We start from the raw sequence: 24,824 nt of genomic DNA on the forward strand, positions 1-24,824 counted from the left end.
GTGATGGCGCTGTCTCCAGACAAAAGTGGGGGCACAGAGGCAGCTGCAAGGCACAGCCCAATCTATGACACCCACCCACAGTTGAGAAATGCCCAAGTAAAGTGCACAACAGCTGCTTAGGAGATGACTAAGGTAACTACAGACAGGAAGGGGGGGGGAACTTCTCTTGCCCGATGGTCTGTGAAAATGTATAGGACCCTGAGCTGAGTGGGCGAAGAACTGCTGCTCACCTTGACTCAGTGTGTGGGGAGCAAAAGGCCACCCCAGTGGGGTGAGGGATCAAGCTTCTCCGTTTCCAGAGAAGCGGAGGTTAGGTCACTGGAGTCCCCAGGTCCCAACCTCCAAGGCACAAGCTCTGAAACCCGGCGAGGGGGGAGGGTGTCGGAGCCGAGCTCCAGCCCATGTGGGAATGTCTACATTGATGTTGTTAGTGCCATAGCATGAGCACCACAAGCCGAGTCTGTAGATGTGGGCTCTGAAGCTCACTGCCGTGCATATTTTTTTGCAGTGTAGTTGTACCCAGGGGCGGCTCCAGGCATCAACGCAGCAAGCGCGTGCCTGGGGCGGCAAGCCGTGGGGGATGGCCTGCCAGTCGCTGTAAGGGCGGCAGTCAGGCTGCCTTCGGCTGCGTGCCTGTGGGAGGTCTGCCGGTCCCGGCTGACCTCCCGCAGGCACGCCGCCGAATCTGCGTGACCAGCGACCAAAAGCCGCCTGACTGCCGTGCTTGGGGCAGCAAAAAACGTAGAGCCGCCCCAGGTTGTACCAATGGTGACTTGAATGGGATCTGTGAGTAATCAGCACCTCTCAGGAGCGGATTGATAACAGCAAAGTCTTTAGTTAATGTTTCAGATTGACAAGTGCTCTACAAGTGCTAAGTATTGTCATTCTGCATCACTTGGCCTCCTGCCCATATCCACACTGCAGAGCACAGGGTCCCTCCTCAGGGAGACTGCAAAGAGCTAGTGAAAGGCAGAGAAATGGTGGACTCCAATTGACATGATCACCTTGTCCTCAACCAAATACCTCACATTTCACACCTTCCTTCCTCCACCTTTGCTTGCTGGACTTGCCTCTTATGCTTTGCAACTGACTGCATACTTGCCAAGACACAGCCAAATCCTGCACTGATCTAAACAGGCAAAATTATATCTCTAATTCCATATCCATGGTGATGGTGGTGGGCGGTGTATTTTAACACTTGCTAGCAAACACGTGTGAAACCCTAGTATAGACAAGACACTTGTTGTTTTAACCCAGGGGTCGGCAACCTTTCAGAAGTGGTGTGCCGAGTCTTCATTTATTCACTTTAATTTAAGGTTTCGCGTGCCGGTAATACATGTTAACGTTTTTTAGAAGGTCTCTCTCTATAAGTCTATATTATATAACTAAACTATTGTTGTATGTAAAGTAAACAAGGTTTTCAAAATGTTTAAGAAGCTTCCTTTAAAATTAAATTAAAATGCTGATCTTATGCCGCCAGCCTGCTCAGCCCGCTGGGTGGGGGGTTCAGGGCAGAGGGCTGGGTGTTGGGGGGGACTCGAGGTCAGGGCAGAAGGCTAGGTGTGGGGGGGTTCAGGGCAGAAGGCTGGGTGTTGGGAGGGATTCGAGGTCAGGACAGAGGGCTGGGATGTGTGTGGAGTTGCAGGGCAGAAGGCTGGGTGTTGGAGGGAGGTCAGGGCAGAGGGCTGAGGGGGTGTGGAAGTGCAGGGCAGAAGGCTGGGTGTGGGGGGCAACTCGAGGTCAGGGCAGAGGGCTGGGGGGGGATGTGGGGGGTGCAGGGCAGAGGGATGGGTGTGTGTTGGGGTGGGGAGGTGCAGGGCAGAGGGATGGGTGTGTGTTGGGGTGGGGAGGTGCAGGGCAGAAGACTGGGGTGCTCGGCTTGTGGGGTGCTCCCAGCCCCCTGCCCTGAGCTGCTCATGGCAGGGGGCTGGGAGGGATATGCCCTATTCCACCCCCTTCCCCAAGGCCCGTCCCTACCTCTCTCTGCCTGCTCTACGGAGCAGCGAGCACGCTGCCGCTCGGCTCGGCTCTGCTCCCCTTCGCATGGGCCATCACCGGCAGGGAGAGAGGGGAGGAGGAGGGGCCGGAATGCACCACGTTGTGGGAAGAAACGGGTGGGGGGAGCGTGGCTGCCGCAGGACCAAGCTTCTGTCTCCTGCCCCCGCAGGGGAGAGCGGTGGGGTGGGGGGCTGAGTGGGGTGGGGGCCGGGACCCCCCCCCACTGCTCTCCCCTGCAGGGGCAGGAGGCAGAAGCTTGATCCTGCGGCAGCCACGCTTCCCCCCTCCCCCCGTTTCTTCCCCCAGCGTGGCGCTTTCCGGCCCCTCCACCTCCTCCTCCTCTCACCCGGCTGGCAGCGTGCCACTCAAAATCGGCTCGCGTGCCGTGTTTGGCACGCGTGCCGTAGGTTGCCGACCCCGGTGTAGACTCTGCATTGCTTACGTCGGACTGTTACTGGCTCCAAGAGCCGACCCACAATGCCCCACGCTGACAGCACAATGGATACAAGTGTTCCTGGTGAGGACACGCACCACCGACCCAAGGAGCCAAGCCATTTAATAGTGTGGTGGCTGTAGGCCAACGTAAGCTAGGCTGACATAATTCTGTAGTGTAGTGTGGCCTTAGTCTCACTAGATTGGGGTTTGCCTATACAGGAGAGTGCTACCTGGTGTCCCAGGGAGTGTCCGTCCCTGCCTCCCAGCACAGCTAAACCGCGTGTGCTCTCCCAGTGCCAGCACCAGTTTGGTTTTAAAACACTTCCAAAGTCACATAAGCTAAACTGCCAAAGGCCCCTCTGATCAGAGCGCCTCTGCTGGGAGAATGACCGTGCTGGACTTTCTCACCTGCCTGGGCCTGCTCTGGGGATGAGCCTTTGGTCTAGTTACACTGGGGCAAACGGCTGGGGTTGGCGCGCTTAGCCAAGTGAAGGCCTGCTCTGCGCACTGCATGTGTCCTGATGGAGCCACGGGGGGCAGGGTTACTGCAGCAATTCTACGGATACAGCCCCAGTGCAGACCCAGTTATACTGGGATAAAGGTGCCCTCTCCCCACCCTGTCTGGGCTCACTGGACCCAGATGAGCAGTGGACCTGCCAATGCACCAGCTCCCTCAATCTCCTCATGCCGGTACAGTTAAGTGCTACAACCTTTGCATGTAGACAAGGCCTCAATCCCGCTCAAACCGATTTAGCTCAAAGCGGCAGGGCCAGGTCCTCGCCCATTTAACTACCATCAGTTTTGAACCGGTGCAACTGCTGTGCAGACAGGGCCTTGCAATTGGTTTGAAAGAAAGCTGGGGTGTGTGTGTGTGGGGAGGATCAGGGCAGAGGGCTTGGGTGTGTGTGGAGGTGCAGGGCACAAGGCTGGGTGTGGGGGTGTGTGGAGGTGCAGGGCAGAAGGCTGGGTGTGTGTGGGGAGGATCAGGGCAGAGGGCTGGGGTGTGTGTGGAGGTGCAGGGCACAAGGCTGGGTGTGGGGGTGTGTGGAGGTGCAGGGCAGAAGGCTGGGTGTGTGGGGGGAGGATCAGGGCAGAGGGCTGGGGTGTGTGTGGAGGTGCAGGGCAGAAGGCTGGGTGTGGGTGGGGTGGGGGGTGCAGGGCAGAAGGCTGGGTGTGTGAGGGGAGGATCAGGGCAGAGGGCTGGGGTGTGGGGGGGTTCAGGGCAGAGGGCTTGGGGGGATGTGGGGGGTGCAGGGCAGAGGGCTGGAGGGTGTGGGGGGGTGCAGGGCAGAAGGCTGGGGGGTGTGGGGGTGCAGGGCAGAGGGCTGGGTATGTGTGCGTGGGGAGGATCAGGGCAGAGGGCTGGGGTGTGGGGGGGGGGTCAGGGCAGAGGGCTTGGGGGATGCAGGGCAGAGGGCTGGAGGGTATGTTGGGGAGTGCAGGGCAGAGGGCTGGGTGTGGAGGAGGTTCAGGGCAGAGGGCTTGGGGGTGTGTGGGGGGTGCAGGGCAGAAGGCTGTGGGGGGTGCAGGGCAGAGGGCTGGGGAGGTGCAGGGGCAGAGGGCTGGGGGGGTGTTGGGGTGTGGAGGTGCAGGGTAGAGGGCTGGGTGTGTGAGGGGGAGGATCAGGGCAGAAGGCTGGAGGGTGTGGGGGGGGTGCAGGGCAGAGGGCTGGAGGGGTGTGGGGGTGCAGGGCAGAGGGCTGGGTGTGTGTGTGTGGGGAGGATCAGGGCAGAGGGCTGGGGTGTGTGGGGGGGGTTCAGGGCAGAGGCTTGGGGGGATGTGGGGGGTGCAGGCAGAGGGCTGGAGGGTGTGTGGGGGTGCAGGGCAGAAGGCTGTGCGGAGTGCAGGGCAGAGGGCTGGGGGTGGGGGTGGGGGGGGTGGGGGGTGCAGGGCAGAAGGCTGGGTGTGCGGGAGGTTCAGGGCAGAGGGCTTGGGGGTGTGTGGGGGGTGCAGGGCAGAAGGCTGTGGGGGGTGCAGGGCAGAGGGCTGGGGGTTGCAGGGCAGAGGGCTGGGTGTGTGTTGGGGTGTGGAGGTGCAGGGCAGAGGGCTGGGTGTGTGGGGGGAGGTCAGGGCAGAGGGCTGGGGGGGTGCGAGGTGCAGGGCAGAGGGCTGGGTGTTGGGGGCGACTCGAGGTCAGGGCAGAAGGCTGGGTGTGTGGGGGGGTGCAGGGCAGAGGGCTGGGGTGTGTGGGGAGGTGCAGGGCAGAGGGCTGGGGTGTGTGGGGGCTGCAGGGCAGAAGGCTGTGGGGAGTGCAGGGCAGAGGGCTGGGTGTGTGGGGGGGTGCAGGGCAGAAGGCTGGGTGTGTGGGGGGGGTTCAGGGCAGAGGGCTTGGGGGGATATGGGGGGTGCAGGGCAGAGGGATGGAGGGTGTGTGGGGGGTGCAGGGCAGAAGGCTGTGGGGAGTGCAGGGCAGAGGGCTGGGTGTGGGGGTGCAGGGCAGAAGGCTGGGTGTGGGGGAGGTTCAGAGCAGAGGGCTCGGGGGTGTGGGGGGGGTGCAGGGCAGAGGGCTGGGGGGGTGCAGGGCAGAAGGCGGGGGGGGTGCAGGGCAGAGGGATGGTTGTGTGTTGGGTGGGGAGGTGCAGGGCAGAGGGCTGGGGTGCTCGGCTCGTGGGGGTGCTCCCAGCCCCCTGCCCTGAGCGGCTCATGGCAGGGGGCTGGGAGGGATATGCCCTGTTCCACCCCCTTCGCCAAGGCCCGTCCCTACCTCTCTCTGCCTGCTGTACGGAGCAGCGAGCACGCTGCCGCTCGGCTCGGCTCGGCTCGGCTCGGCTCCGCTCCCCTTCGCAAGGGCCACCGCCGGCAGGGAGAGGGAGAGGGAGAGGGAGGGGCCGGAATGCACCACGTTGTGGGAAGAAACGGGGGAGCGGGGGAGCTTGGCTGCCACAGGACCAAGCTTCTGCCTCCTGCCCCCCGCAGGGGACAACGGTGGCCAGGGCCTGAGTGGGGCGGGGGGCCGGGACTGCAAGGAGGCCCAGGAAACCTCTTACAAACTTAAAGCGATAGCTTGTAATTTTAACAGTTTTCAATACACTACATTAGGGATGCTGGGAGAGGGGAAAGGGGTTATTTACAGCAATAAATTATGTGAGAAAAATGTAGATCCCAGATCCCAATAGGCTTTAGACTCAATGCCCAAATCAGTCTCTGGAGTGACTCCACTGAAATCAATGCAGTTGTACCAGGGAACTACATTTTCAGTGATAACTGTACATTTCCTTGTGAAAAATACCCCAAGATCCTGACAGAGCTCTAAGAACAGCAGAGAAATCCTGATGACAACCATCACTGTAACACAAATCTGATAAGAATGGGAGATCCATGCCAGATACATGAGAGACCCAGCTGGTTTCTTGCAAAAGCAGGTGTTCTACTATTACAATTCCTTCCAAAATGCCTACGTGCACAGAGATGATGGCACCATCAGGAGAGATGAGTCCATCAGGACCCTGGAGATATTAAGATATTAGTGGATGCAGCTGTGACAGTGAAAAGGTCTAAGGCCACTGGGCCTTTATTGTTGTGTAATCTCATCCTTACTGAGCGCGTCTTAAAGTTCTCCTTGTAATATTTCTGACAGATGGTTAAACCAATAATTAGATGGAGGGGTGAAGGGAGGCAGAATGCACTGAAATAGATGAGCAGGGGTTTCCTCTGCTAGAAAGGGAAATAAACAGAATCAGTTTCCCCTGCAAGGAAAAATTGAAGGCCCTCCAGTGAAAAATTAGCTGAACCTTCTTTTTTGTTTTTTTATAGAGTCCCTGTAGTGCGCCCCCCTCTACCAGCTGCTATTTCTAGTCACATAGGCCCAAATTTCCCTTCTCCCACTAATAGTGAGCGGGATCCCAACACAGGGAAACCTCTGTCTTTAGAGTGAAGGGGGGTATGTATGTTCAGGATGCTAGGGGTGTAACCCCCTACCTGAGTGCCACAGAGCACAGCTTCACAGAGGGTGGAGATAGTGGTGGAGTCAGCTACTGGGAGGGTGAGGAGGAAGTTGCTATGATCATTCAGAACTTCCCACCCCAAAACGATGGTGAGAGGTATGGAGGCTACGTCACGCTGGACTCGTATCCACATAGCAGACTCTGTGCCTTTCCATCACCCAGTGGTGAGGATTCCTCTCCCCCAGCCAATGCTCAGGGCAAAGGCTGGGGGCAGGATCTGGGTACTGGTGATGCTCCCTTTCTGCAGTAATGGTTCACTCTGGCCATTATAGCTCTGAGAGCTCCCAGTCTAGTCATGGACTGGCCACTTGTCCTTCCCAAAGTAGAATCACAGCCCTGGCCTGGCAGATACCCAGGGCCAGCTGCTGCTGTGCCATTCTCCAGGAGGATGCATGCAATGTCCCTGAAAAAATCTCTCCATTGAAAACCTGGCCAATGTCCACATTGGGTAAATGCCAACAGCAGGCTTGGGCTTCTGGAATGCAGGGGGCTGATACAAAGGGAAAACAGAGCTTTTTCACACACGTGGATCCACAAAGGTCCTGGTGGAAGATTTTCCAAGGCACAAATGGAAGTTCAGTGCCAAATTCCCATTGAAAGTCAGTGGGACCTGGAGGCCTACCTGTGCCTTTGGAAATCTTCCCACCAGGTCTGAAAGTTTTCTCTGCATTTGTTGAACTGCCCTCTTCCCCCCCCCACCCCTCCCAGTCCCACCACCCCCGCTGCTGCCCAAGAAAAGTCTGACAAGGACAGCAGGACAATGGCTCCATTGGATTGTCCACTCAAATTATAGGGTCATTTGTGTAATAACATGTCACGGATGCACATTTTTGATCTAAACTCCTTTGTCTAGTTCATGTGATTTTGAGAGAATGTACCGGCTCCTCTTATTTTATGAGAACCCCTGTGGTATGGAGCAGTCATGGCTCGTATTGACCTCCACCTGGTCTAGTGTCCATTCCTAAAGTCCATAAGCCTGCATATACATTTTCAGCTAAGCCAGAGGCACTTTGTTGCTGCTGGATTCAGAAGCAGGCTCCTGGGTAAGGACTGTTAGCGATGGGTGAAATGTACAAATTCAGAAGCACTGGGACGGAGGAAGGTTTGGTGCTCTTTGCTTTGAATTGGGCTGGAAATTTAGGGAGATTAGCTTCCACATAGGATTTCAAATCAGAACTGATCAACATTTTTCAAAAAATTGAAATGATTTTTTTACCCCCACCAGCTCTATTTCCATACCTGCTGTGGTCCCAGCCAAAACCACAGGAAGGCAAAATGAATTAAAAATGAGCTACAGAGGGATTTATGCCTCTCCCCTTTCCTCCTCCCACCCCTTTCATTATGCAGAAGGCCTGAAAGTATTTAGTTAAGGGCCAGACTGTTATCCCCTTGTACATGCTGAATAAGATGCTGATTCCTGCATCATATGTTCAGTGGGACTATTTATGCAGTAAGACTCTGAGACTCCATGTGAGAAAGAATCTCACTATGTGGCCTTTAATATTTTTCTTGTTCCTGTTTATTTTTTACCTTAGAAATTTAGCTCTGTCTTGTCTAACTTGTTTTTCCTGGAAGACTATGGGTGGCTGGCGGACTACTGGGATTATGACACCACTGGTATCACAGAAGTGAAACCTGAATACTTGAGGAGAGTGATTTTTAGTCAGTCTGTTTAAAAACCTTTGTTGTTATAAATAACAAACTGAAGCACCTGACAAAGAGATGGAACGAGCTTTCTTTGTTAAAGAAACAACACACCAATCCCATCAGCTAAGGGCTGACAATAAACTCACAATTCAGTTGTCTAATCTTCCAAAGTGACTGACCAAAAAAAGCAGAGAAGACTAGACTTCATATTCCTGATATTTCTAAGGGTATGTCTACACTTACAGAGGTTTTGCACTGTAAATTTCACCGGTGATAGTGAACCGGTGAAAATAAAGCGCTGGTTTGTGTACTCACTCAATGCCTCAGGTGTCAGAGAGTGTTTACACTACCAGCATTTCCATCACCCTCACTGATGAGAGCAGCGCTGTAGGGCAGCTATCCCATGGTGCAGCTCTCTAGATCGGTCTTGTGGAAAGGGGGAGGTGAGCGGAAGGCATTCTGGGTCCCTGCTCAGTGCCCTGTGCTGCCCTGCTTCATGTCCCAGCAGCCCCATTACTTCCTTGTTTCTTGAATGGCATTTTTTTTAACCCCCCTTGCTGTCTGGCTGCTTTCCCTGCCATATCTACAAGCAAGGGGAAAGGGAGTATCAGGTGGGGGTGGGTCCTAGATACTATTTGACCCGTCCTCTCTCCTCTGTGTAATAACAGCTGGTTAAGACTCAATTGAGAGTCTTGTTACACACCACAGATATCTAGGTCTAAGTGTTAAACATGCCTTGGGACAGTGTCTCTGATGCAAGACACTGTCCCAAGGTTTCCCAGCATTGATGCCCAGGGTTTACCAGCATTGATGCTCCCTTCACTAACAGCTGAAATCATTGAGAGCTTTGTTAGGTGGTGAGACCTGAACACATCCCAGTGATCGGCTGGCAGGGTGGCAGGCAGAGAGGTGTGGTGATTGGTTGGTAAGGGGGTTGATGGGGAGGAAAGGAGCCCTGCAGACAAGTGTGGTGATCAGGCGACAGGGCAGTCGGCAAAGAGGAATGGTGACTGAGTGCCAGGGCAGTGGAGTGAATACGGTGCCTTCTTACCCTCCACACAGGGTGGGAAGTGAACTCTGCAGATGCACCTCTGAACTCTGGGTCTGCCCTGACCAAGGACAACAACTGTTAGCGCAGTGCAGAGAAGGGACGGGCACGTTAAAGGGACTTTTGGTTGTTGGACATAAGAACCTGAGGGAAAAGGACACTGCCCAACTTACTTGGAGGTGGGTCTTTTGCTCATGGTTTGTTTATGAACCCTGTTTGCGGTGTTTTCCCAATTTAATGCTGGGTTACTTCCCTCCTTTTATTAAACGTTTTTTTGCTACATTCTGACTCTGTGCTTGCAAGTGGGGAAGTATTGCCTCTTCGAGGCACCCCGGGGGTGGTGTGTAACTGTCCCAGGTCACTGGGTGGGGGCTCGAGATGGTTTTGTGTTGTCTTGTTGAAAAGAAACCCCTAGATACTGAACCTGTATCAAAGCACTGTACAAAGGAAGATCAGTTGGGAATATTGCCCAAGTTTCCTGACTCTGAGTTAGTCCTCTGGCTGAAGACTGTGCTGCTAGTCCACAGTCCTGCTTTCTATCGCGCCTCATTCCACATGCCAGCGTCAGTGCTCTGAGGGGGTAGCCCTGATTCCCACACCCCCAGAGCCCTGATAGATTAGGAGGCAGGCAGGCAGGAGAAACTGTCCTCTCTGCCCCAAGAGTCTCAACTGTCTACAGAGCTGGCATGGTGCCACAGGACCCTCTGTTGCTTTCTGTTCAAAAGGGAAGCTGAACTTTGCTCAGAGCGGGGCAAGTGACTCCTTACTGAACAGGTGATTGGCTTGCTGGAAGGTGAGTGCAGAGCTGAGCTGCAAGGAAGTACCATTGCAGGCTCTGACTCAAGTCTGAGTGGAGGGACCTGTCCAGGGAGCCGTCCAAGAGCGCAGCTACAGCCAGTCTGGCAGAGATCCAGCCTCAGGGGAGGACACCGACCACAAGGCTGGATGCCGGCATAAAGACTAAAAGAGTGAAGTTGAAGGGGCAATTGACGCCGTCTATGCTACAAGCTTAGGTCGACAGACCAGGTCCCTCCCACTGATCTAAGTTGCCTGTTATGTCGAGTTAATTACTCTGCCTCTGTGAGAGGTGTAGTGTTTAATTCAATGTTGATGGGTCGACAGAGAGACAGTGTAGATGCAACATTGTGTAAATCGACTCAATTGGCTTCCAGAAGGTGTCCCACAATACTCCGCTGCACAGCAGCCAGGTACACAGGAAACATCCCCTCCCCTCTTACAGCCCTGGGAACTTTTGAATTCCCATTTCCTGTTTGATCAGCGTGGGGAGCTCGGCAGCCCAGTTGATCATGGCGACTCAATGCCCCAAACTCACTCCAGACTGGCGTAATTAGGAGGTGGCGAATCTTATTGGTTTGTCTGTGGGGAGAAGAGTCTGTGCAGGCACAGCTCCTATCCAGCCATAGAAACGCTGATATCTACGAAAAGATCACACAGGGTTTCAGGACCTTCCCTAGCTATTCTGGGGCCCTATGCAGCCCCCCCCCACAGGGGGGGCAGGCCCCAGGCCTCTACAGGGCCCAGGCCTCCGCGGAGGGGGCAGGGCGGTGGCTGGCCTCAGGCCTCTGTGGGGGGGGGTGGGCCTCAGGCCTCCGCAGGGGGGGCAGTGCTGGCTTGGGGGGCGAGAGGAACCACCCCCCCAGCACTCACCAGCGGTGCGGTTGGGGCCGGGTCGCTGTACTTCCCATTGCCGGTGAGTGCAGACCTGGCCCTGCTACGGAGTGGGGGCGGGGAAGGGGCGGGAAGGGTGGGGCGGAGCAGGGGCGGGGGCCCTGGGGAAGAGGCGGAGTAGGGGCTGGAGCAGCATGCATCTGCGCAGGGCACCAGGAAATTTGGTGCCCCAAATTTCCTGGTGCCCTACACAACTGCGTGCTTTGCATATGGGTAAGGACGGCCCTGCGGGGTTTGGAGGAGAAGGGCTACTCCAGGGACACGCAGCAGTGCCACGTGAAAATCAAAGAACTTCAGCAGGCGTACCAGAAGACAAGGGAGGCGAACTGTCCTTCTGGTTCTGCACCGCAAACCTGCCGCTTCTACAATGAGCTCCATTTGATTCTCAGCGGTGACCCCACCACTACCCCAAATGCAGCATGGCTACTTCACAGGAGTTTGAGTCCTTGTCTACCTTAGGCAACATCGAGGAGGATATTCTGGAGGAGGAGGAAAATGGGAGACAGGCAAGTAGGGGATCCATTCTCCCTGAGAGCCAGGAACTATTTTTAACCCCAGAACAGTCCAGCCAGATGCAGGACAGCATCGTGTCTGAGTGTGATGCTGGGGAAGGCACCTCTGGTGAGTATAGAATTGCAAGCACACCGTAGGGGTTACATGCTCTTATAGTTTATGTTTAATATGAGAAAACAGTGAGGTGCAGTGCGTATCTGCTTGCCAGTGGCCACTCCAGCTACGCAGAGAGTGTCTCCTAGAAAAGACAGTTTATGTGCACAGTGATGGCTCAGGATTCCTCCATGGAGATCTCCAGGAAATGTTCATGGAGATACTCTGCAATCCTTTGCAGAAGGTTTCTGGGGAGGACTGCCTTATTTCTTCCACCTTGGTAGCACATTTTCCCATGTCACTCCAGCATTAACTCTGCTAGTACCATTGTGGTACGCAGCATAGCAGCATAAGGACCAGGTCTGTACCCAGATGCTTGCAGCATCAGCTCCCTTGCTGCCTCTGTTACCCTCAAGAGACTCATATCACATAGGGTCGCCTAGGGGAGACGGTGGAAGTTTTCATTACAAGTACTTGTACCGCAAACAATAGAGCATATGATCCCCCACCCATGGTGATTTCTGGTTCTCTCAACCAAGGTGTCCCTAACATGCCAGTGGTTTGGGTGCAGGAATTGGCATTGAACTCAGAATCTGCAAGCCCAGGGTGACTGCTATCAGCAGAGTTAAGGGAAGGGGGTGGGGGTGGGGAGCTGGATTTCCTGTGGTTTCTCATGGCCACAACACACACCCCTCCCCGGAGCCACCTTAGACAAAGACCAGACTTAGGGAGGCTTAATGCTGGGCCCTGGTCTCCAAACACCGTCCATGTTGCTGGGAGGGGTGGGGGCAGTGCCCCTGGGCAGACCCCCTTCCCCCCCACACAAGATTTAATCAGGGGTATATAGTAGAAGTCATGGACAGGTCAAGGGCCCTGAATTTTTGTTTACTGCCTGTGACCTGTCCGTGACTTTTACTAAAAATACCCGTGAATAAAATGTAGCCTTACTCATAATGCTTTGCCTCTGTAGCTCTCTGCCTGGAATGCTGTTAGAGTCAGCAACACGCACACACGTCACACCCTGAGTGTCTGTCTGCTAGACAGACTTGGTTAAGCAACTCTGACCCCAGCAGCCTGTCTACGGCCCCACATCCCCTCTCTGGCTTCCACCAGCCTTGGTTACAAACAGGAGGGCGACTCCAACACCCTCCAAGTCCTGAATTTCCCCCAAACTGTGTGCTCTGCAATGTCCAGCCCCCTCCTGGACAGTTCAAAGAAATAATAAGGTTCATTTGTTCCTCTAAAGACACAAAACCCCACGAGCTTGCCACATTAACTGGAGTTTAATTCAAACACAGCACTGAGGTTTAGATTAATACTAAAACAATTTTATTGATAATAGGACATAGGTTAAGTGATGCCAAGTAAAAGGAATAAAGTTTGAAAGGACATAAAAGCGAAAACACACATGTAAAAGTCTAAAACTTAATCTAGGAAGATTATACAAGCTTGGTTCAAGATGGGTTCTCACCTACATTCAGTTTCCTCAGACTTCAAGCTCTCCCCTCACCTCCTTGGATGAATGACATATCTTTCTCAGCTTGCAAAAACTCTGGCCTCTTGTGTCTGTTTAGTGATGGATACCAAAGATGACTTCTGTCTTTGCTTATATCTCCCAAAGGTCAAAGACATTGTTTCCGGGGGCAGAATGACCTCATGCTGCTCTTCCCTTCCTGAGGGCTTCCCATTCCCCTGCTGATTTCTATGTAAATAGAGCTTCCATTGTTTCTGGTCACACCTTGCTTAATTTCACTGGAGACAGGAGATATCTGCCTTCTCTCCTGTCTGGAGGGGAACCTGTCTGTCCCTTTGTTTGGACACAGGCTGTAAAGCATAATATTGTTAAGTACCCATAATTCCTTATACAGTGTTAATACATATATTTTACAGTGATATAAATCACGACTGTGTCATAGGCTTTCATAAAAGACCTCACTATATACGTTTATAATACAGTAATATTGAATACAATCAGTTGATTCAATTGTTTCTCACTTGAGGTTCAGTCCCTCTTTATAGACCCATAAACCTTTGAAGTGGATTCTTCTGAGGGTTACCTCTCAAAGGAAAGTTTATTCATGCTGTGAAGAAGGTGACATGGAGTTAGTTAGGTGGTGAAGAAAACTCCCTGCTCTTTCTTTCCCCACTTGTGTTTGCTGAAAAGCAAATTGTTCTGTTTCCTGCCATCCCTGCTGCTTTGATGGTCCTATTTACAATGTATAGGTAAACTGAGGTATAAACACACATTCCTTTGTTTAGGATAGCCCTATTAAATAACTCCCCTTGACATACCTGGGTTACATACACTTTAGTCATAATTCCAGCATATATTCACAACTCTTAATACACATCATATGCATACACCACACAAGAATATTAATCATCAGTGATGATCATTATTCATGATCAATTAGTGTTGATGAATATTAAGGAATACTGTATGAATGAACATTAGTTTTCAAATGATACCTCACAAGCATATTTTGTACAAAAATTGTTACAATAGTGTGTAGGGTATCAATATATCCCCTGCGTAAACTTATCAAGCTCGGTTTTAAAACAAGTTCGGGTTTTTGCCCCACTGCTCCCCTTGGGAGGCTGTTCCAGAACTTCACTCCTCTAATAGTTAAAAACCTTCACCTAATTTCAAGCCTCAACTTAGTGATGGCCAGTTTAGATCCATTTGTTCTTGTGTCAGCTCTGGCCTTTAACATAAATAACTCCTCTCCCTCCCTGGTGTTTATTCCTCTGGTGTATTTATAGAGTGCAATCGTATCTCCCCTCAATCTTCCTTTTGTTAGGCTAAAAGAGCCAAACGCCTGAAGTCTCCTCTCATAAGGTCGGTTCTCCATTCCTCAGATGATCCTAGTAGCTCTTCTCTGCACCTGTTCCAGTCTGAATTCATCTTTCTTAAATGTGAGAGACCAGAGTTGCTCACAGTATTCCAGGTGAGGTCTCATCAGTACCTTTTAATAACACTTCCCTATCTCTACTGGAAATACCTTGCCTGATGTATCCTAGGACTGCATTAGCCTTTTTCACAGCCTCATCACATTGGCAGCTCATAGTCATCCTGCGATAGACTTATACACCCAGGCCTTTCTCTTCCTCTGTTGCTTCCAACTGATACGTCCCCAGGTTATAGCAAAAACATTTGTCGTTAGTCCTTAAGTGCAGGACCTTGCATTTTGCACTATTAAATTTCCTTCCATTTCAATTACTCCAGTTTTCAAAGTCACCCAAATCTTCTTGTGTGCTGTTCTGGTCCTTCTCTCTCTATTGGCAGTACCTCCCAAATTTGTGTCATCATCAAATTTTATTAGCGCACACCCATGTTTTGTGCCAAGGTCGTTAATGAAAGTGTTAAATAAGATTTGTCCCAAGACTGATCCTTTAGGAACTTCACTAGTAACCTTCCTCCAGCCTGATAGTTCACTATTCAGCATGGACTGTTGTAGTCTCCCTAGTTCCTTACTCACCTTTCAATTCTCATAGACTAATAGAATCATAGAACCATAGGGTTAGATGGGACCACAAGTGTCATCTAGTCTAACCCCCTGTCAAGATGCAGGATTTGTTGTGTCTAAACCATCCCAGACACATGGCTGTCCAGCCTCCTTTTGAAAACCTCCGGTGAAAGAGCTTCCGTGACTTTCCTCGGCAGCTTGTTCCATTGTCCTTCTGTTCTTACAGTTAGGAAGTTTTTCTTGAGATTTACTCTAAATCTGCTATGCTGTAGTTGGAACCTATTGCCTCTTGTCCTGCCCTCTGTGGCAAGAGAGAACAATTTTCTCCATCTTTTTATGGCAGCCTTTCAAGTATTTGACAACTGCTATCATGTCCCCCCTTAATCTTCTCTTTTCCAAACTAAATATACCCAGTTCCTTCAGCCTTTTGCTCATATGGCTTGCATTTGATCATCTTTGTCGCTCTTCTCTGGATCCTTTCCAGTTTCTCTACATCCTTTCTATACAGCGGTGGCCAAAATTGAACACAGCCCTCCAGCTGAGGCCTAGCCAGTGCTAAACAGAGCAGTACGATCACCTCCCCGACTTGCATGCTATGCCTCTGATAAGCTAAACCAAAATTGCATTTACCTTTTTTGCAACAGCATTGCAGTATTGACTCATATTAACCCCCATTTTCTCCAATTTAACTAATAATTTCCCACGTAGAACTGTATCAAATGCTTTACTGCGGTGGTCACCAACCCATCAACCATGATCAACTGGTCTCAGCCCGGAGCCACCTCCTGCACCCAAACTCCCTCCCAGAGGCTACGCCTCTCACTCACTCCTGCACCCCAATCCCCTGTACCAGTCCAGAGCCCCCTCCTGCACCAAACTCCCTCCCAGAGCCCACACCTCTCGCCCTCTCCTGCACCCCAATCCCCTGCACCAGCCTGGAGCCCCCTCCTGCACCAAACTCCTTCCCAGAGCCCGCACCCCTCACCCTCTCTTGCACCCCAACATGCTGCCCCAGCCTGGAGCCCCCTCCTGCAATCCAACTCCCTCCCAGAGCTTGCACCCCTCATTCCTGCCCCCCAATCCCGTGCCCCAGGCTCAACCAATGCACACCTGTGACGAATTGGGGATTTTCCCTTGTTATGTTGTGTGTGAGCCTATCTGAGTCTTACTATTTTGCATGAATGCTGTGTGTGCCTCAGTTTCCCTGTGTATTGCACCAATACCTAAGTGGTGGGACTAAGCATGTGTGACTTTTGTGGGGGTTGCTCCAGCTGCCTGCACCAATGCTATGGTCGCCCCTTCGTAACCTGAGACCCAGGAGGGGGATGCAGCCAGGTGACTCTTGGCCTGGGAAGTGAGACAAAGGCCGGAGGAGGCGCAACGGGCAGGGCAGGGGCCAGGTAGCTGGAAGCAAGTCAGTCTCGGCTGGCTTGGGGCCCACGGGGAGGACCAGAGCCCTGGCTCTGGGCTCCCCTCCCCCTAAGATGGGCTTGGCTGAAAGTCACTGATTTCTCTGCTAACAAGTTCTGTCCTACACTGTGTTCCTGTTGACTAATAAACCTTCTGTTTTATCAGCTGGCTGAGAGTCACCTCTGACTGCAGAGTTGGGGTACAGGGCCCTCTGGCTTCCCCTGTGCGGACTCACTGCAGGAAGCACACAGTGTGGAAGGGGATGCTGAATGCTCTGAGGTCAGACCCAGGAAGGTCGAAGCTGTGTAAGTTTCTTGCCCTGGTGACAGTATGCTCAGAGAGAGGAGGGATGCTCCCTCAGAGTCCTGACTGGCTTCGCAGGGAGTAGTTCCAAAGCATCATCCCGGTGACTCCATGACAACACCCCACAGTTAGGACTGTTACACTGATTTGTGACAATCCCTGAAGGATTTTGGATCTATAAACCACAAATGACACTAATAAAAAGTAAAACTCATGAATTTTCCCTTGTTATGTTGTATGTGAGCCTATCTGAGTCTTACTATTCTTCATGAATGCTGTGTGTGCCTCAGTTTCCCAATGTCCAGAGGATTCTATGAGATTAGGTGCAGTGTGACCATAAGACTCCGGCACCCAAACTCCCTCCCAGAGCTTGCACCCCCTCACTCCTGCTCCCCAGGTCCCCGCTCTAGCCTAGTGAAAGTGAGTGAGGGTGGGGGAGAGTGAGCGACAGAGGGAGGGGGGAATAGAGTGAGTGGGGCAGAGCCTCAGGGAAGGGGGATGGAGCCTCAGGGAAGGGGCAGGGTAGATCTTGGGTTGATCTTAAATTCAAAAAGTGATCTTGTGCATAAAAAGGTTGGCGACCACTGCTTTACTGAAATCCACGTTGATTAGATCTACTGCATTTCTTTTGTCTAGTAAATCAGTTCTCTTCTCAAAGAAAGAGATCAGGTTAGTCTGACACAATCTACCTTTTGTAAAACTGTATTATATTTTATGCCAATTACCATTTACCTCTATGTCCTTAGCTATTCTTTTTTCAAAATTTGTTCTAAGACCTTGCATACAAGTGAGGTCAAACTAATGGGCCTGTAATTATCCAGATCACTTTTTCCCCCTTTCTTAAATATAGGGAACTATATTAGCAATTCTCCAGTCATAAGGTACAATCCCCGAGTTTACATATTCATTAAAAATCCTTGCTATTGGGTTTGCAATTTCATGTGCCAGTTTCTTTAATATTCTTGGATGGAGATTATCTGGGCCCCTCAGTTTGACTGTTTGAGTTTGGCTTCCATGTTGAGTACGGTAATTTCTATTTCCATATCATCAGTCCCATTAGCCTCCCTGACACTGCTCCCAAGCTCTTCATTACCCTTATTAATAACAAAGGCAAAATATTCATTTAGGTGTTGAGCCATGCCTAGATTATTTTTAATCTCCACCCCAATCCTTATTGTTTAGCAGTCCCACTTCTTCTTTCCTTGTTTTATTTTTATTTATATAGCTAAAGAACCGTTTACTAATTGATTTTAGTGTACTTTGTAAAGTCTAACTTTGCTTGGCTTTTGTCAGTTCTCACTTTTTCCTTACATATTTTGACCTACAAGAGATAGCCTACAAGGAATGGAAGATGGGATAGATTAGCAAGAAAAGCTTTCTCCTAATCACCCGTTTGAGATGTTTGCTCATCCTTCCCAATGATTTTTTTTTCCTCTTTGCTTGGGATGCAGGCTTTAGACAGTTTCTGCAACTTTGACTTAAAAGTAATTCCAAGCCTCCTTCGCATTCAGATCCATGAGTTCATCAGTGTACTTCCCTGACTACTTCCCTTAATTTTTTAAAGTTTGCCCTTTTGAAATCAAGGACCCTAGTTGCAGACTGGTTTTGTTTATTTTTTGATTTTAGTTTAAATCAAATAAACTCATGATCACTCAAAAGTTGTCCTCCACAACCAGTTCTTCTCTGAGGTCCAATACTAAATCTAAAGTGGCATCACCTCTTGTCAGTTTGGTGATTACTTGGTGAAGAAATCTGTCAGCTATTAATAGCATATATATCCAGGAAATTAAAGTATCCCATAATCACACAATTCCCAGTAGTATTCATTTCATTAAAAACATTGAAAAGGTCTTTATCCATATCCAAATTGAATCCTGGGGGGGGGGGTGTCTGTTACAGTCACCAAGTACTCTCCTAGTGGAACCTCTTAACTTTCTTCTCCAAAGTGATTTTGACCCCAACAGATTCCATTTTAGCCATTCCATCACTTCCAACTTCTTTACAATCTACCTCATCATTAATATACAGTGCTACTCCACCACCTTTTTCTTTAACACTACATACTCTTCAATACCTGTATTTCAGTCATGGCTACTATTCCCCCACGTTTCTGTTATCCTTATAATATCTGGTTTCACTTCCTGCACCAGTAGTTCTAGTTCCTCTATTTTGTTACCCAGGCTCCTTGCATTGGTGTTCAGACATCTTCTGCTTGGCTTTGCCCAGATTCCTCACCCAATTAGGTGCAGCCATTTTATTGTCAGTATCCCATACCTGTTACTGTCAGTGGCAATTGCATCTTTGTTCCTAGATATATGAGTTTACATTTGGCCACATTGAAATGCATGTTACTTTGTGCCCAGTTTACCAAGCAATCCAGATTGCTCTATATCAGTGTCCTGTCCTCTACATTGAGTACGGCTCATTCAAACTGTGTGTCATCTGCAAACTTTATCAATGATGATTTTATGGTTTTTTCCTAGTGATTGATAAAAATGTTAAACACTGTAGAGCCAAAAACTGATCCCTGCAGGACCCCCCCTTGATACACACCCTCTCAATGATGTTTCTCTGTTTATTTCTTTTGAGACTTATCAGTTAGCCAGTTTTTAATCCATGACCATTTTATGGTTTTGTGCTCTCACTCTAGGTTTGCGGTGGGGACTTACATGCAAGTTACCAACTGTTCCTTTCAATTACACTAAGAGTCTATCCATACCACAAACGATGCCAATAAAAATGTTAGATCTCTGCGTGCTGTAATGACTCCTACCTCCCTATATGATAGAAGGGTTCACCACCCCAAGGCAAGGGGACAGGAATTTGGGACAATCAGGGCTGGCTCCAGGCACCAGCCTGGCGGCCAAAGAAGAGGAGGGCGGCACGTCCGGCCATTCAGCGGCAATTCCGCAGTGGGGCCGTCACTCCCTCTGGGAGCGAAGGACCTGCTGCGGATTGTGGCTTTTTTTTTTTTTTGGTGTGCTTAGGGCAGCAAAAACGCTAGAGCCGGCCCTGGGGACAAGAGATGGGTAGTGTACAGGATTTGGGTAGTATCCCATTAAATAGTTTGTGAGCCCTCTAGTGGTGCTCACTGTGTTAGAAATCACCAGAAATCAGTCAGAGCAGCAGTGTGTGTATATAGCTAGGGCAGCATGTTGTGTGTGTATTTAGTAAACACAATCATTTGGGACCCAACTCTGCCTGTGTGGTTTCTTGTGTAAAGAACATGCCGTCAGGAGCACCGCCAGCTTTTCTGCCGCCCTAGGCAGCGGAAGGTCCCGCCCCAAAATGCCGCCCCCCACAGAGGTGGCGGAAGGTCCCACCGCCGAAATACCTCTGCCGTCGCCGCCCTCCAAATTGTAATGGGTTGCGCCGGCCCTGCATGCCGTTATGTCTAGGAGGGGAACCTCCCATGACACACACTTTTCTGTCTGTGTTCACCATCCTTCAGACATTGCAGGCAAGATAAGGATTAGCCTCCAGGAGCAATGATGGGAATTTTAGATAACTGAAGGAGCTGGTGTCTGACTCATAACTTCCTGTATCCCATCCCATTCTTCCCTTCCCTAGAAATGGGCCTGGTTTAGGTGGTAGAAAGTCAGGGACATAAAGGAAGTTTCCAGAGAAAATTGTGGAGGTCTTTACAAGTCATCATATTGCACAAAATCATATTTTGTAAACTTTCCAACTCCTCCCTTCCCCTCTCTTGCTGGTTCAACAAACTCCACTCCAGTAGGATGATGAACTCTGCAGTCCCTTACTCCTAACAAGAGCAACAATAAGCATCTTAGAAGGCAGCTAATGGCAGTCTGCAGCTACATCTGGGGGAGCTGGGCTGACCTATATTATCTATAATGGCCCCTAATGTCTATGAACCCCCCTTGAATTTGCCCTCCATATCCCCCAGCTGACCTAGCTGTCTCCAAAATCTGCTCTGTTTGGTGGATTATGAGCCACATGAAATAGTATTTTAGCACCATGAGAGACCACAGATGTTGAGCCCTAGTGTTTCTTGTGGCAATGGGTGAAGTTGATCATTCCCCAAACATTGATAGCAAACCATTTCTTCTTTCCATACTAGCCCAGCTAAGCTTCAGGTCACTGAAAACCTCCCCTGCTTCTCAGTCTGCCTCCCTTATAGTTCCCTTTCATTCTATCTCACATACAAAATCCGTCATAATAGGTTACATACAAAATAGGTCAGATTTACATGAGGCCAGACTGGAAAAGAGTCTGTTAAAGGCAGGTAACAGACGAGATATGCATGTCAGCCGGAGAAGGCTGCTGTGCCCAGACAACTCATCTTCCCCTTGAACTTCTTGTCTCTTAAACTCAGAATATTAAAATCCACAGATTACCAGGTCTTTCTGTCAGACATGATACTGGGGTTTCCATCGCAGGTGCATCTCTTTTGGGGGGTCCTTTAAAACATTGCATCTGGGATTACACCTTGTCAATACTAATGAGAAAGATTTCCTCCCAGAGCCCAGCTCAGGATCACACTCCGAGCTGTATTGCATAATATTTGTTTTTCTTTTCTGAGACTTTGAGGAGGTAAGAATCCCTCCTGCCCTGCTGAAAATCCAGTCTGCTCAGTTGCACAGGTGGGCCTGTTCAGCAAGCCAATGGAGTGACTCCAAATTTAGAGTTGTAATTGAGAGCAGAATCTTACCCACTGTATCTGGCAGGGACATTTTACTCTTTCACATACATCCAAAGTTCAGCACAATCGCAAGCAGTGCTCGGTGTTTTTCACATGCTTCGAAACTTTAGCTTTTGCCCTTCCTCCACACAAGAGAAATAGGAGAGGAGCCCAGGATCTAAAACACCTACCATGTTCACAGTTATTTCATTGCAGGCAGAAACACAGTCATAATTGCAGAAGATCCCAGCAACCAACAGGACAATAGGCAGGCTACTCACCCTGATTTAGTCCTTGCATCCAGAGGAATTAAAGCCCTTGAAGATGAGGTCTCATTGTTCAAGCTGTTTCTTAAGGGAGGCAGTTGCTTTCTTTATATCACAAGATTCACTGAGGTTCAGTAAGAGAGAGCGAGAGGAAGGCAGAAGGGGAGGGACTGAGAGAAGGGCCCAGAGGCCGTATAGAATGACAATGGAAGGAAATGCTTTATCAAACCTAGAAAGCCTGGCCAACCGGGCCCTGGGAACGCAGAAAAAAAAAAAAAGGCTTGAAGAAGAAAAGTTAGCTAAGTTGTTCTGGGTGCCCCTCTTGGCCACACATAACCCCGCTCCCCACCAACCCCTCGTAACACAGGCACAATGCAAGATGATGGAAACTGTCAGATGCAAAGCACTTTTTTGATTAAGCAAAGAGAAGTTTTGGCATTTAAAAAACAAAAAGGAATTGGAATCCAAAGTGTTCCCCTCCTCCCCCGACTCCAGCCTTCCAAGTTTCTATGAGTCAAATGTTAGCAATGTGTTACCGAAATGTTACTAATCTGGTATGCAGCATCTGAGAGGGTTTAGCTAATAAAATTTGTGTTTGTGGGCTGGGGGAAAGTTGTCATCAGAGAGTATTTTCTCTCTTTCTCTCTCTCTCTTTTTTTTTTGGAAGGACGGGGAGGGAAGAGTCCAATATCTTCTTTGGGTAGGGTTAACTAACATGTAAAGCTGACATTATACTGATTTGGTGTTAACCCACCATTCTCTGCATGAAACACAAGGGGAGGTCACATATTTTTTTATTATTATTAAGACAGAGAGGAAGGGTTATTATCCTTATATTACAGATGGGGGAAATTGAGGCCCAGAGAGATCAAGTGACTTGCCCAAGATGATACAGGAAATCCAGAGCTCAGCCAGGTTTGAACCCAGAGCTTGTGAGACACAGGCCTTCTTAGTGATCAAGAAGCTAGATAACAGTCAACAGCGTGCCCTTGTTGCCAAGAAGGCTAATGCCCAGATCTGAACCACGTCCCACAAAAGCTGCAGGCTAATTGAAAACAGCTTAAGAAGTGCTCCTGTCTCCAACACCCCCTTCTCAATGGGATCCAAACCCCAAATAAATCCGGTTTACTCTGTATAAAGCTTATACAGGGTAAACTCATAAGTTGTTCGCCCTCTATAACACTGATAGAGAGATATGCACAGTTGTTTGCTCCCTCAGGTACTAATACATACTCTGAGTTAATTAATAAGTAAAAAGTGATTTTATTAAATACAGAGAATAGGATTTAAGTGGTTCCAAGTAATAACAGGCAGAACAAAGTGAATTACCAAGCAAAATAAAACAAAAACACGCAAGTCTAAGCCTAATACAGTAGAAAACTAAATGCAGGTAAATCTCACCCTCAGAGGTGTTCCAATAAGCTTCTTTGACAGACTAGACTCCTTCCTAGTCTGGGTCCAGCAATCACTCACACCCTCGTAGCTACTGTCCTTTGTTCCAGTTTCTTTCAGGCATCTCTTTGGGGTGGAGAGGCTATCTCTTAAGTCAGCTGAAGACAAAATGGAGGGGTTTTCCAGGGCCTTATATAGTCTTTCTCCTGAGCAGAATCACAGGTACAAGATGAAGCTTTGGAGTCACATGGGCAAGTCACATGTCCATGCATGACTCAGTTCTTTACAGGCCGATGCCATTGTTACATGTTAGTTTGAACATTCCCAGGAAATCTCAGATGTGGATTGGCATCTTTCAATGTTCATTGTTAGTTAAGTACTCCCAATTACTTGAATAACCCCTTCACACTATGTTGACCAAATCTGTCTTATGTGCTTCCTACAGCAAACCCTTTAAATACAAGCATAGAGCCAACGCTCATAACTTCAGATATAAAAATCATACATGCATACAAATAGGATGAATGCATTCAGTAGAACATAACCTTTGCAAAGAAATGTTACATGGCATAAAACATATGTAGCATAAAACATATTCCAGTTATGTCATATTTACATTCATATGCATATTTCTATAAAGTATTATGGGGTGCAACATCACAACTATTTCACTAGGAGGATGGTGAAGCACTGGAATGGGTTCCCTAAGGAGGTGGTGGAATCTCCATCCTTAGATGTTTTTAAGGCCCGGCTTGACAAAGCCCTGGCTGGAATGATTTAGTTGGGGTTGGTCCTGCGTTGAGCAGGGGATTGGACTAGATGACCTCCTGAGGTCTCTTCCAACCCTAATCTTCTATGATTCTATGATTCAAAGATTCAAAGACTGTAAAGCCAGAAAGGGCGATTGTGATTATCTAGTCTGACCTCCTGTATAACACAGGCCAGACAATCTTGCCCATTTACCCCTGTATTGAGCCTGATAAATTGTGTTTGCTAAAGAATATCTAAGAGAAAGGCATCCAGTCTGGCTATAATGCCATCAGGGGATGGAGTATCTACAGCTTTCCTTAGTAGGTAGTTCCAATGGTTAATCACTCCTACTGTTAAAAGAATTGTGCCTTACTTCTAATTTGAATTTGTCTGGGTTTAACTTCCAGACATTGAATCTTGTTCTGCCTTTCTCCTGTAAAGTAAAGAGCTTTATAATACCCAGTATTTTCTTTTCATGAAGGTACTTGCACACTGTCTTCAAGTTACCCTTTGATCTTTTTAATAAGCTAAACAGATTGAGCTCCTTAAGTCTCTCACTGCAAGGCATTATTTCCAGACCTCAAATTGTTTTTGTGACTCTTCTCTAAACACCTTCCAATTTTTCAACAGCCTTTAAAAATGTGGACACCAGAACTGGATGCAGTATTCCAGGATTGATCTCACCAATGCCCTATATAGAAGTAAACTCCCACCACCACCACCACCCCTCCTCTCAGCTCCCATCTGTCTTCAGGGGTAGACTAATAAATAATAATATGCCACACTCTGGCACATCTGCAGCATCACTATGTCTAAACTCTGTGGCACTGAGAGTCCTGTGGCCTCATGTCAGAAACCTAAACATTTATGCGTATAGCTGCTGTCTGAACAACAGAATATCCATCCCCTGGGAAAGTCTGAGAGTTTGAAATTTGGGTTTGCCCCAAAGCAAGACAAAAAGTTGAAATATTGGAATTTTTCACAAAAAAAAAGTATTCTGAAATATGTCATTTCAACCATATTGAAATATTTTGTTTCAGCTTTATTGTTTAGCGTAATATAATAAAGTTTTGACTTATTATATTATAAACAATAAAGTCAAAACTAAATATTTTTGATCTTAATGAACTATTTTAATAATTTCTCGATGAACATTTTGATGAAATTGATATGTTCCCGTGAAACATTTCAAGTTAGTCAAATCAGCATTTTCTGATAGAAATTGTT

At 49.2% G+C, this 24,824-nt stretch overlaps 1 protein-coding gene across 3 annotated transcripts in view; it reads right to left on the reverse strand.

Annotated features, from left to right (window-relative positions):
• HDAC7 (histone deacetylase 7) overlaps positions 1-21,815 on the reverse strand; it is a 249,146-nt gene extending 227,331 nt beyond the window's left edge. Inside the window, exon 1 of one of the 3 annotated variants that reach the window (XM_065575979.1) lies at positions 21,471-21,815. In XM_065575979.1, the coding sequence (XP_065432051.1) occupies positions 21,471-21,489 (19 nt within the window). In that variant the 5' untranslated portion in view covers positions 21,490-21,815. Of the gene's footprint in view, positions 1-5,137; positions 5,219-21,470 lie in introns of those variants that run through there. The other 2 variants (XM_065575981.1, XM_065575984.1) reach the window with 2 other exon arrangements.
• Positions 21,816-24,824: the final 3,009 nt, after the last annotated feature.

This window comes from Chrysemys picta, chromosome 22 (genome assembly GCF_011386835.1).
Source record: "Chrysemys picta bellii isolate R12L10 chromosome 22, ASM1138683v2, whole genome shotgun sequence".
Classification (NCBI taxonomy): domain Eukaryota; kingdom Metazoa; phylum Chordata; order Testudines; family Emydidae; genus Chrysemys; species Chrysemys picta.